General features: G+C 40.1%; 1 protein-coding gene across 6 annotated transcripts in view; it reads right to left on the reverse strand.

Annotated features, from left to right (window-relative positions):
- dst (dystonin) overlaps positions 1–13,187 on the reverse strand; it is a 129,205-nt gene that overhangs the window by 71,184 nt on the left and 44,834 nt on the right. For 4 of the 6 annotated variants that reach the window (XM_088086187.1, XM_088086189.1, XM_088086186.1 and 1 more), the window contains 27 exons: positions 12,458–12,624; positions 12,231–12,343; positions 11,968–12,074; positions 11,744–11,863; positions 11,271–11,366; positions 11,054–11,181; positions 9,268–9,361; positions 8,255–8,409; positions 7,699–8,167; positions 7,477–7,605; positions 6,782–6,859; positions 6,514–6,675; positions 6,125–6,229; positions 5,870–5,965; positions 5,589–5,714; positions 5,350–5,502; positions 5,087–5,241; positions 4,314–4,440; positions 3,987–4,170; positions 3,279–3,436; positions 2,770–2,948; positions 2,521–2,659; positions 2,239–2,432; positions 1,874–2,036; positions 1,695–1,778; positions 1,088–1,195; positions 894–992 (listed from right to left, as the gene is read on the reverse strand). In XM_088086187.1, the coding sequence (XP_087942313.1) occupies positions 894–992; positions 1,088–1,195; positions 1,695–1,778; positions 1,874–2,036; positions 2,239–2,432; positions 2,521–2,659; positions 2,770–2,948; positions 3,279–3,436; positions 3,987–4,170; positions 4,314–4,440; positions 5,087–5,241; positions 5,350–5,502; positions 5,589–5,714; positions 5,870–5,965; positions 6,125–6,229; positions 6,514–6,675; positions 6,782–6,859; positions 7,477–7,605; positions 7,699–8,167; positions 8,255–8,409; positions 9,268–9,361; positions 11,054–11,181; positions 11,271–11,366; positions 11,744–11,863; positions 11,968–12,074; positions 12,231–12,343; positions 12,458–12,624 (3,888 nt within the window). Of the gene's footprint in view, positions 1–3; positions 169–893; positions 993–1,087; positions 1,196–1,694; positions 1,779–1,873; positions 2,037–2,238; positions 2,433–2,520; positions 2,660–2,769; positions 2,949–3,278; positions 3,437–3,986; positions 4,171–4,313; positions 4,441–5,086; positions 5,242–5,349; positions 5,503–5,588; positions 5,715–5,869; positions 5,966–6,124; positions 6,230–6,513; positions 6,676–6,781; positions 6,860–7,476; positions 7,606–7,698; positions 8,168–8,254; positions 8,410–9,267; positions 9,362–11,053; positions 11,182–11,270; positions 11,367–11,743; positions 11,864–11,967; positions 12,075–12,230; positions 12,344–12,457; positions 12,625–13,187 lie in introns of all 6 variants that reach the window. The other 2 variants (XM_088086183.1, XM_088086188.1) reach the window with 2 other exon arrangements.

A 13,187-nucleotide genomic window follows, 5' to 3' on the forward strand; every position in this document is an offset into this window, starting at 1 on the left:
TACCTTTCTTTCCAACTTCTCCACCTGTGCTTGTCTTTCAACCAGCAGAGCCACCTCTTCCTGGACCCGTTGCTTAAGTTGACTAATCTCTACTTCCCCTGCAGCTTTTTGGAGCTCCACGCTCTCTGTCCGTTTTGTATTCTCTGCTCTCTCAAAAGCCTTTCTGTTCTATAATGCAAAAAAATAAATCATCCACTGTTTCACATTTATTTAGAAATTGTATAATATATTGCATGAATGTTTTTCTTCTTACCAGAGTGCTGTAGCCATATTAAACAATCTCAGCGGGAATTTGCAATTCCAAAGATTGTTTAGTTAGCCAGAAATGTTGAAGAGCGTTGAAAGTCACATTTAACAATAAAATGTTAAATGTATGTGAGGTTTTCGTACTTGTCACCGATTTGATCCCTGCACCTTTGCTAGTACTTACAGTGCTAAAAGATACTACACAAACTCCTGAAGAAGCTTTATTGTCCCAGGGAGACGCTACTATGAGAAAAAGCTCTCTCTTCCCAGCAGGTCAGCGTCACCAGCAACAAGGAGCAATTTTACATGCATACACGCAACACATTCACAATTTTTTTTTACTACTTTTGTGCAATGAAGCAAACGTCTTCACCTGTGATGAGCTGATCATATATGACAACAGAAACAACCCTCAGAGAAAGTCAACAACCCAAAGGGGATACAGTGTGTGTTACATTATTTTGTCAATTCACTACTTAGTGAGGCAGTGAAATATGTTGATGCAAAACACAGGACCATGCAAAGATAAGAATGTAAGGTTAAAATGGCATTTTAAGTTTAAGCATCCACATAGCCCCAAAAGTCTAAAATTTACTGCATAAGCTACTATAAAAGTAGAAAGCAGTATTGAAAATGTGAAATCTCACCTCTTCGTCTTCAGTTCTCTTCAGTGTTTCACTGGCAAACTTCACATACTGTGTCATGAGAGTCACCAGAGCAGTGTAGCGGGTTCGCAGATCCATAAACTGTGTGAAAATAAGAAAAACAAGGGTTTCACTAAAAAGTACTCTGCACAGACCATAAACTTCTTGTTCTACCAAAGTCAGATTCGCAGTTGTACCTCCTGCTGAATGGCATCAGAAGAGCTCTGCATCCTCCGTTTCTTGAGGGGGGATTTGTGTTGGGAGTCGACCATCGCTCTGAAGGTCATCAGCTGCAGTTCATAATCCTAAAAAGAGATTTGAGTGTGAGTTTACAACATTGATTCTTAACTACAGGTGTGTAAATTATACGATTCACTACAATACAGTACATTGATTCTTTTGACAACGATAGAATATTTGCTGATATTACAAAGTATACTACGGTTTGATTTTGATTTCATTTAAGTCAGGGACCTGCAACTGACATGAGACGATATCAGTAAATATCCTTGATGTCTTTCTCTTGGTTGCTTATATTGACTGATTGATTAGTTTATTTAAGTGTCATGCATGTCATGGAAAATATGTTAGAATTAGAATTACCTGAACAGCACTAATTTCTGGCACAGTTTGAATGTTTGGGAAGGAGGTGCACTTGGTGACACAGTCATGCCATGGAAATTTCAAAGTAAAGGCCTATCATAAAGATGCCAATTTGTCTCTATGTTGTCACTCTGCATCAGTGATATTAGATTGCTGATTATACATTGAAACCAGGAGAAAATTGAAGTTATATTAGCTTACCTTAATGGAAGATGAATACTGCTCCGAGTGCTTCTGGCACTCATCGATTTTGCTCTGTTTCTGTTCAATTTCAGCAACAAGGACCTGAAAACCACAGAGATTTTAAATATACAGTATATTTACACACCCATATAAATACTGTGTTTATCTTATTGTAAGGAAGTTCACTGTTGTCCTACCTTTTGTTTGTTTAACAGCTCAGCCAGTGCTTTGCTGTCTTCAGGCTTGTTCTCTTGGGCCTTAAGCTGCGCATCTTCCATTTCTCTCACCCATTCATCAAGAGTGCTGTAGGAGTCTCTGTAGTGTTTCAGAGATTTGCTGATACCATCCAGGTCCCGAAGCCTGAAAATGAACGATAAAGTTATAATACTGGCACACTAATGTTCTAAATTACTTCTTCTGGTGCAAAAGAATCATATAAAAAGTAATCAACACTAACGTAAAGGGTTAATATCAACAGGTACATTTACACGTGCACGTTTTACTTGTCTTAAATAATTAAATAAAAAGCAAAATAGTTCCATGAGACATAATTAACACTTACCTGCTATCTATCTGGGAGTGAATGTTCTGCCATCTCTCGCTCAGCTGATCAGCTTTCTCCTTGTGCCAGTCGAGGTCAAAGTCCCGCTCGTTATGTGTCTTAAACATGCGGTCGCTGATGACGCGTGCTTTCTGCAGCTCGTCCTCCATGTCATGGAACACCTCCTGTTTCTCGTCAATCTCTGTCCGCCATTGCTATAATTAGATGAAGGATTGATCACTTAAAATGAACTAAAAACACTGCAAGTGATGCTGAAATGTTGAATCCAATAATCTATTTTACCTTGAGTGTTGAAATGACTGCCTCGATGGACCTCACGTCAGAGTTCATAGCATCTTCCTCATAGAGTTTGGATTCGTAGGCCTTAACAAGCGCCTCTGCACTCTGGCTGTGCTTCACCACTAAGCTCACTGTCTTCAGTCTGCAACACAAAGGGGACATGTCTTAAATTCAGGTTCTTTTAACACAAATATCTATCAAGGAAATTTATCTCAATGTCATCATGATTACTTCAAGACAAAGACAACGTACTTGTCCATATAAATGGACGACATGGAGTACACTTGGCTCATGTTCTGGACGAGGGCGGTGAGTTCGGAGGAAAGCGTCGGCACAGAAGGAGAACCTGCAGCCTGTTTGAGGAACAGCTCACACTTCTCCTTCATGACGTTGAGGTCCTCCTTCAGTTTATTCATCTCTGCCGTCTTCTTCTGCAGAGTGGGAGGCAGATAATAAGGATTACAACAATGAATATGTAATGTTAAGGCGTTACTGGGTGTTTCTGTTATTGTTTTGTTGTTGTTGTTGTTATTAAATATAGACATTCATTACTTGACCATCGCTTTTATGTTGTCATTTTATTTCCTGTGTATTCATTATTTAGTTCTAAATAATATTGTGAAATTTTAACATTTTAAAGTGGAGGTTTCAATAAGCCCAATGGGTTTTGTGCTTTTCCCAGCACTGTATATTATTTATTACTTCTGTCATTTTGTGTTTTTAAATTGTGCAAACATAGATACATGTACCCAGACGTGTACCTCATGTTCTGTGATGCGCTGCAGACTCTGCTCCAGGTCGTCTCTCTCTAGTGGCGTGCGGAGTTGCCGGATCAGGTGTTCTTCATGGGCCTCCAAATGCATCCGGAAGTTGCGTATTTCTGAGATGTAATGATTGTACACCGACTCCTCGTGTTCCTCTGTTTACCAGAAAAATATAATGAGTGCAAATACTCACATAAACTATGTGTGATTTTAAAACAGTGAAACTTTTGTTCATTTCTTAAACCTACGCACATTAGCTGATAGCACACAAAAGCACCTCTAGGTGGCATCATTTTCACAGTATAACTCCAGGTAGGACGCTTTGCAATGCAGCTTAATCAAAGGCACTTTGTATAATACTAATTTAAAGTTATACACAAATTAGGCACAAAAAGATGAATACTCATTTTGGAAAAAGGAAAGGGGGAATAAATGTAAATAACTTCGTATACACATATATTTGTTTACTATTTAACTTCACAACATGTAAATCCTCTGGATTTATTTCCAATATTTCACAGGATTTAAAAACCATAATTACACATTAACATCATCCCAGTGTTTGCTTTTCATTCACAGCTCAGCCAATCATCTCTTTAGAAACTCTTAATTCAGTAAAAAAAACACAACACAATTCCAAAAGGCATTAACTTAAGACTTAAAAGGCTTAAAGAGCCATGTGTTTGCCTCGTGTGTTTGCCTTGCCTCTTTCTGCAGATCTGAGCAGTTCCTGGTAGTACTCCTTGCAGGCTGTCACGTCTCTCTCTAGCTGGGCGCAGTCGGCCACTGTAAATATCTCCGACTCCTCGCTGTCTTCCAAGAACTCGTCGAAGTGGGACTGCAGGTTGCTCAAGACCTGCTGATGCTCACCTGGTAGCATGGTCTTAATCTGAAGTGGTTTAAGAAATAAAAGTGGCAATAAGACAAACATGCACTTTGCTATTTTCCTAAATTGATCATAAAACCTGATTATCAAAGACGATCATCAGATGGTGTTGAAAATTGGGAGTCAGAAACATAATTCAAACATACTGAGGCCACATTCCAGTTGCGGATGGCTCGTATATCAGCCATTAGATAATGCCAGGACACCACGCTCTTCATGTTGATGTGGGAGTGGTGCCAGAGTGCCAGGACATTCTGGTACAACTGCTCCGTTCTGCAGGAAAAGCAGAGACATGAATTATTAATCTCACCACAGTCAGCTCATTTGAACTCAAGAAGAAACTTTACTTTAAAGTTTCAGCTGGTAACTTTTCTAAAAGAATAACTTTTTGTCATATTCGCTGAAACTGCCAGTAAACCCTGACTAAAAAAAAATTATAATAATCTGTTCCTGTGGCTCTTCCCAGTGCTCCTTATGGCATTTGCAAAAATACACCATGTTGGAAAGAAAACAGCCAATCAGAGCTGGAGTCTTTGCCGCATATCAATCACTGCTCTGGCGCACACTGCACTGCCAACAATTTATGAAGCAAAGTGAAGTAAAGAAGGAGGAAGACCTGAGTGAGAATTTGAATGGGGGTCGGGACTGAGCAGCGTGTGCAGGAGTCACAACACCTTCTGGCTATGATTGGTTGTTTTTGTTCAGAAGCTGTGGATTCTTGTAAATGCCAATAGGAGCACTCGGAGGAGCCCAAAGAACCTAACTTTTTGCAGATTACCCATGTCATGTATTACTGTTAGGATAGTGTGACAGTTTCAGCAAATGTGACAGTGTGATTTAAGAAAAAAAAAAAAGAAGTTATCTACTAACGGTTTAAATGACAGCATATCCTGGACACAAATGAAGCCTAGCATCTCACCTTGCAGCCATATCGACAGCCTCTTTGTTGGGTGGCGGTACAGTGAAACAGACAGAGGGCACCATGGCCTCGTTCCCTGCTGGGTTGATGACTTTCCACTTGGCCCTGTGAGAGTTACTGGCCAGTACGCATTCATCCTCTTTATAAATGGTTATCTGAGAGAGGTGTGATAAGAACATAGCAGAGATTTACTATAAGTTTGAAATTAGGGTTAAATTTGATGTAATACAATGAAAAAAAAACAAAACAAAAATTTTGTATACCTCTATCTGACGGTAATCACAGATGGCTTTGACAGGGATGGAGGATCTCACAGGGCTGTCAGGGTTCCTGGGCCGCAGCTGCACAATATTCTTAGCCCTGCCCACCAACCCGGCGACAGCGCTGCGGTACTGAAGAAGCTGCTCTTTCTCATCCTGTGGACGCACCACGCCACAACGATTATTCTTATTTGCAACCACGTCCACATGCAAACACACTAAATATATTTCTCTCATCTTACCATGGACTCCTGAATGAGATCCTCCAGTCTGTGCAGGCTGCTCGATTGATCACAGCTGTATTTCCTTTGAATGGCGTCTTGCAGGCTCTTTAGGTAGTCCATGGACTCTTTGGCATCACTGAAAAACTGCACGGGAGAAATGTATGCATTGCATATCAATACCCTGTTTTGTTATTTATTTTCTACTGCTCTTTGCACCCACTTATTTTAAAAATAAGCAATTAATATGTGACAAGCACATGTACTCTGCCGTATTGGCTGAAAAACAGGCAGCATCTCACCTCAAAATAAACAGCGTTCTCTTTGAGATGCTGCTCTACACATGAGCAGAGCTGTAAAATCCAGCTCCACTGTGTCTGCATGGCGGCCCTGTACGCCTGGAAGAGAGACAACTCAGAATTAAGACGCACAACAGCCAGGTGTAATTATGTGGAAAATTACAAGATCATAAGACTTCAAAGTCTTCTAATTATTATGGGAGTTGAATGCAGGGTGGAGTCCATGCTGTCATACTGACCGCAGAGCACAAGACTTACTTCAATAGAGAGTCTGGCTGGGTGGTTCTTAAGCATGAGGCGCTCTGCCTTGTCCTGCACAGACTTGATCACTTCCTCCTTTTCATCCAGCTCCCTCATCAGGTCCTGTACGGAGACATTAACCTGAGTATATCTGGCATCCAGCTGCGGCAAAGATCCAGTCACACCATCCTCTCACACAATCTTATATCCTGTCTCACAGAGTTTAAAGTCAACCACAAAACACAAATCCCTTCACTGAGATTATTGTTCTGTTAAATAAATGCATCTGTAATACAGCCAAACGAATACACCCAGAGGAAATGTCTGAACATGACTCTTGTTATTCTGCCTGCATGGCAGATTTTACAGATTGAATTACAGCTCATTAAAAAGACCAAAAAGCATACAGCATGGTAGTCTCTCTTCTTGGAGATGTTGCTGTTGCGATCGCTCCAGTCGAAGGCGACTTCCTCCTCCTCCTTCTCATTCAGCCAGATGAGTTCCTGAGTTGCCTGGGACACAAAGTCGTGCAGGCTCTCCAGGTGGCTCTGTCGCTCTCTCGAACAGCTCTGACAGGAAAGGGCATTCATAAAGTCAGACTCCAGAAAGAACACAAATATACAACTATGAGCATTTAAAGCAGCACAAGATTTTAGAGTTCAACAGAGCACTTACCAAAAGCCTGTCATACTGTTTTTCTAGATTGTTCAGTTTGTCTGAATAAGCTAGTTTCAGGGGCATGGTCATCTGAATCTGAGAAAAGAAAAACATGGTTCATTTTTTTTTTTATTTCCTCTGAAGAGGCTAAGCAAACCAATCACCATAAAATAAAATAAATGTTGGCATTATATGTTTCTGCAAACCACTGATATGTAACATGCATATTATTATGTGACAAATATGCTGAAACTTTATGTTTCAACAACACTGTGATTAACTGGTTATTTCTTTTGGCACAAAAACTACTTTGGTAGGGTAAGGAAAAAGATATTTTTGACTTAAAATACCCGGTTTGGTCACTACAAACATGACTTGGAATACTGCGATGTGTCACTAAAAAAGAACCATTGTTGTTTTTTGGTCTCAAACTGTAGTCTGCAGCTCGGCAGCTGTTTTGCCTCCGTCAAAACCTCCTCCTTCTGTCACTTTAAAAACATTGATAACATATGAACTGTACAAATGTAGTGTATCCATGGTTTGCAGAAATTTACAATGCCAACATTTTTCTTCCAGTGACTTGGCTGAACTAAGAGTTTGGGCAGTCAACCGCAGCACCATTTCAGACTAACTTTTAGGTCACAGACGATGGAGATTTGTTGACGCTTCCATTTATATTTTAAGTACACAGAGAGAAATTCCAAAACGCTTACCTCACTCATTTTGGCCTCTTTAAGACTCATTTGAAATTCTTCAATGGCTCTGTGTACACTTTTGTGGTTTTCTAAATGCATTTCCACACTTGGCAGATCTGATCCCCACTCTGAACGATCCAGCTGCAGCTTTAATACAGAAAATAAATAAATTAATAGTCGTTAAAGTGTGTGCAATTAAAGCTACAGTACATTCTACACAAACTGATGGTGACTGCTCACCTGCATCTCTTCCACCCAGTTCAGGAGGTCCTGAACAAACTTCATGTTGACCTCCTCCTCAGTCATGTTGGAGTCTGCCAGGGAGGACTTCAGTAATGGCTTGCGGATCTGCATGTGTTTCAAATGCCTGAGGCTGCCTGGGTCCATACCGCCACCGCTCCCCATGTAGCTCTGGACTGAAGCAGGCTGCAGGCCGGGGGTCAAAGCGGGGGTCAAGGACGGGGTCAGGCACGGTGTAAGGCTAGAGGTGAATGTGGACCCAGGGGTACCTAACCCCCCCGGGGTGAGTGCAGGAGTAAGGGCTGGTGTCAGGCTTGTGTTGATGTTCTGGGAGAAGCCCGAGTTCAGGCTTTGCGTGATGCCGGAGATCATCATTTTGGTTTGCTCTGTGGTCAGGGTGCGACCTTTGCTGTACACAGAAGAACACTCTGCTCGCAGGGATAGAAGGTCATCCCGCAGTTTGGACACCCTGAATCAAAAAGCAACGTTAGGAGTTGTCTTTAAGGTATGCAAAAAATCAGTGTGTTATCTTTGCAAGAGGATATATAATTTATACCTTTGGACAAGCTGATCTGCAAAGGGGAATTTCCCATCCAGAAGAATCTGGATGTCCACAACTTGTTGTCTGAGGATGGTTTCACACTCCAAAAGGTAGCCGGCAATTTCAGCTTCATGCAGGAACTGGATGCCAGATTCGAGACGTTTTGCATCCTTAGCAGAAGAAAAAGATAGACTCAAAACTAATAAAAAATGTACATTTTGTGCTATTTTATCAGAAGACTCCTTAAAAACTTGGTTACTTTTTGGCTAAGCTCGAAAACACTGTAACCTTAAAGCTGTTTATTAACCTTATCTTTGCCTTAACCCCAGAATTAAACCTACAAGAGTAACCTCTAAATATTGACTTTGAACAGATTTTTTGTTGTTGTTGGTGTCCGTGATCATTGATTTATTTTTTTTCTCAAAATGACAAGCATGACATTATACTGGCAAATATGTATGATCAAATAATGCTAAAATAAACTCAAAAGTTAAATGGACTAAATTATGTCTAAAAACAAAAATCTACTCGGGGTTCTGTAATCTGATATCAATCCATTTCCATGTATATACATTTGACACTGAAAAAATCAAAGTAAGACATTACTAGTGTATTCTTTATCCTTCATACTTGCCATGCATTAATAAACCGCTCTAATATTACTGTATGTATCTATTATTCAGCCCAGTTTGCCTACTTTTCCAGGCTTTAGAAATAAAATTAGCCCACACTTTGAGACTCAGTCCAACTTCTTATTTTCATTAAACCAAACAAATTTAGCATTTTTAACCTGCATTCTTAAAAAGGTGCATGCAGGTTATCATGTAAGGTATGTATGTACACTCAAGGCACAGTGCTCTCCAAAGGATGCACTTCTGCATCCTGCAAAACCACACCCATCTGAGTGAAATACCAAGTTTTTATGAAAACTTGCATTAAGTCAAACAGAGACAGGCCTTTATTTCTCAAGAAGACATTTTGAGATCTTTGATGTCTTTTGTGAAAAAGACACATTGCATGAAACTTACAGACTGCAGGGCAATTCTTGCCAATGCCAGCTTGTCCTCTCCATTAACACAGTCTCGCTGGACCCTGTTGGCAATCTGCTGCAAGGTTTCAAGCCTGCAAAAACAAAAAAAATGCAAATGTTAGTCTGCAGTTGTCATAACTTTAGTTTTAAACAAAACTCACAGAAAACACACTATAACCTCACCTGGATCCATAGGCAATGTTGTTATTGAGAAAGAATGCGCTGTTAATTTGAAAGGGCTCAGTGTGAGCAGTGTCACTGGAGCCGAAACTGGTGAAGCTGCTGTTGCTAACAGACGAAAACCCGCCCGAATAGGCCATCTTATTTCACATTGTAAACCGCTGCTGATATTCCAAACTGCTCAAATCTCTCATCCTAATCTTCCCTCTGAGAGGATCCCAGCCGCAACCCTAGCCTTGACAGACCTTATTGATGGAGCGACTTTCAACTTGCTCATATTTATAGCACTGCAGCCAGGTGTGGAGGGTGTAGAGTGACTCCCACCCTGAAATAATGTGATGTCCTTAGGGGATAAAATTTAAACAGCAGGTTGAGACAGTGCGCCTTTGTACCAACTGAGACTGTATAAAGCTCTGCCAAACTGCTGGGAATGCTGTTTCTGCCACCACACCCAACCCCAATGCTGTAAATACATTGTGTTTATAGACCATGAAGGCAACAATGAAGGTGTCACTTGTCTAAACTATAACAACGGAGGAGTCTTTGGATTTGGCATTGAGTTTCCATAGAAATAAGATATAGTCTGCAAACAAACATTGATGGAAACAGAGCTTGCTTAGCTTGCTATAAAAAACAGACACTCTTTGTGCTCTGAGCATTTGCAAGTTTATGCCTTTTCAAAGTAACTAGACACTGAATTAGTCATTATCTAATTCCTGAATTGAAAGCACCTTTTTTCCCTACTTTCATTATTACACAAGGTGCATTTGTTTGCTTCTCATTTTGTAACGTGATCGCCTGAGAAAGAAACAAAACTCAACCTTATCATATGCAAACAGTGCACTTTGACTGTTGTAAATCTGATTAAGAAAATATCACATATAACAGCTCATAAATATGTTGATAGAAACCACATCGGTGTGCAACAGTTCAGTGAAGGGATTTCCACTTCATCAAATGCTGACCCTCAGTGTTATCCTGCAGCAGCAGATACATCAGTGGGCTTGCAATTTGATGCTAGAGCACTCTGTCTGCACCAACCTCAGAAAATGTTATGCTGACTCATGCAGCATATTTGCTTCAAAAAGAAGTTCATGATCAAAATATTTCACAGTTCATATACAGCTGCTGCAAGCCTCCATGCAGACAACATTTGAAGAGAGCCAAATTTTTCAGAGGTTTGGGGGTCTGATCCGTAATACTACAGCCATTTATTTACGATTATTATATTTGCTAACGATAAGTTAGGAAGGCAGTACAAGGTTGCCTGACATAGCATAGCATTTTTTTAAATATTTTTGTCAATATTCTGGGGAGTTCATTTTGAGCTTATCTGAATATTGTGATTAAGTATCACAGGGGGACTTTGCATGTATCTTTTTATCTTTTTCTTGCTTTTTATGATTGCACTTTGCCCCAAACATTCACACATTTTGTCATATCGAAACAGCAGCTACATGTCTACATGTGTTAGTTAAATATAGACTTTAGCCTGACAAGTAACCTTTAATTTTAGGTTATTAAGACTACAAAGATTATACCTTTAAATCACATTATGTTGAGCCAGGCAAGAAAGTATTAATAAGCTGACTGGCTCCACATACCTTTCCACCTCCGGCCTCAGGCTCTTCTCTCTCTCCAACATGGCAACAATCAATTTACCCCACTCCTTCTCCACGTCATTAGGGTGATGACCCTGGGGTAACTGAATACGCCCAAACTCAATCCACATCTGTCAGAAACAAACACAGACTTGTTAACGCTGTGAACAATACAACATGTGATCAAAGTAACATGATGTTCTTTTATGAATCTGCTTACCTCGAGCATTTTATAAAGATTATTGATTTTTGTCTTCTCGTTCTCTTTCAGAGGGATTTCATGTTCTTTAAACTGTAGATACTGTGTATAAAGTGCCTGTAAAGGAAAGCAGAAATAATAAAAATGTTCATACACTTGTACCACAAAGCATCAGAACACATAACCACATTAACCAGGATCTCTAAGCATTTGTCCGTCCTCTCTCCTTGTCATTAAAACAACTGCATGGAAGTGCCTTTACTGTTAGAAGCTATCTATTTCTTGCAGCAAATGGATGCTGCGGCTCTCTCATGTGCATCAATATCACTTTAAGTCTCAGTTACAGCAGACACACACTGCACGTGGTCTCTCTGAAGCAGACAATTATCCTTCAGCTTCCAGACACTGCATGCAGATTGCAAGCACTCTGTAAAATGAGGCAGCTGATGCTCAAACTGTGCAAAATAAAGCTAATAATGATGAATCTTTAATACCTTGAGTTCCACAGGGTTGTTGGGGAATGATCTGTCTGACATTATGGCCACATTGTGTTTGATCCACTGGCTGAGGTATTTGATCATGTTCTGGTACTCCACCCATTTGATATCAACATCCTGTTCAGAGGGAAAAAAAGGATCATCAACAAATAAAGCACCTCTCAGCACTTTGACTTGGACTGAAGTGGAGTATCACAGGTGGAGAGATGCTATCAACTTACATTAGGACTGATTCCATCAACACCATCGGGTACTTTGGGGAAGGCGTCGTACAGTGTTGAGACGTATGTGATGACTGATTTTTCATCGGGTGACTGAACGTCTACGTCTGATGAGGGAAATAAAGGTCACAAATAAAAAATGTCAGTGATTTCGTCAGTATTCCTCAAGCAAAAAAAATAAAAGCTTCACTCAACATGATTTATAGCAAAAAACGTGTTAAAAGCATTTTCTGAGTCAAACTAAACATGAATATGGATCTCACCCTCGGGGTCCAGCAGTCTGGCCACGCCCAGCTGTTCAGCTACACAAAACGCATGCTCTAAATTTGAGCGGTTGGCCTGTGTCGACACACGGCCCATGTCAACCAGGTCTGGTCTGCAACAGAGAGAAACAAAGACCATCAAGGTGTAAAAAAACAGATATACCAGCTTAAACGAAAAACCAGGATATATTGCTTTAACCCCTGCAGTTCCTTTGGTTCTGCAGTACCTGTATTTATGAATGATGGCGTTAAATAGCCTCCCGTCCCTCCAGGAGGTTGTGAAGTTGTCACATCGTACACCTACGTAGCCCTCTGTCATCTGCCTGGACCAGAACAGTAGCCTCTCCTTGGCTGTCATGTCCTCGGACTCTCCGATCACGTGGATCTCTGAGATCTGTCACAAAGAAAGGTACAGGATATAAGCAACAAGATGCACTGATGTGTAGTTGTGTGAGCTGGGTTCAGGGTAGGGCTCGGAAAAATATAGATATTATAAAGATATCTGGATATGAGACTGGATATCTTCTTTGGTTTAGGATATAATTATATCATAAATGTTGTCTTTTCCTGGTTCTAGAGCTGCATTACAGTAAAGTGGTGTAATTTTCTAAACTCTCTAGATTTTTCTAGTTGTTCTCTTATTTGTCTTTACCCACTTCATCATCACATCACCAACTCTACATTTCTGATAATTAATCATCGAAAATCTGTGGAGAAAGATCTGTCTTAATAATATTTTTGTGAATAGATCAACAATCCATACGTTAAATATATAATATGTAACTATAAAACACCTTCCACAAACACAAAAAAAGATTTGCAAACTCCCAAAACTATTTTGCAAATAAAAATCTGATTTGCAGATTCTACAAATGAGAGAATATCTGGAGTTACATTTAACTAATTTACAGATGAAAAACATTTGTGAATATCTTTCTAATATTTACAAATTTCAAA

This window comes from Plectropomus leopardus, chromosome 13 (assembly GCF_026936395.1).
Source record: "Plectropomus leopardus strain MGB_pleo_1.0 chromosome 13, ASM2693639v1, whole genome shotgun sequence".
Classification (NCBI taxonomy): Eukaryota; Metazoa; Chordata; class Actinopteri; order Perciformes; family Serranidae; genus Plectropomus; species Plectropomus leopardus.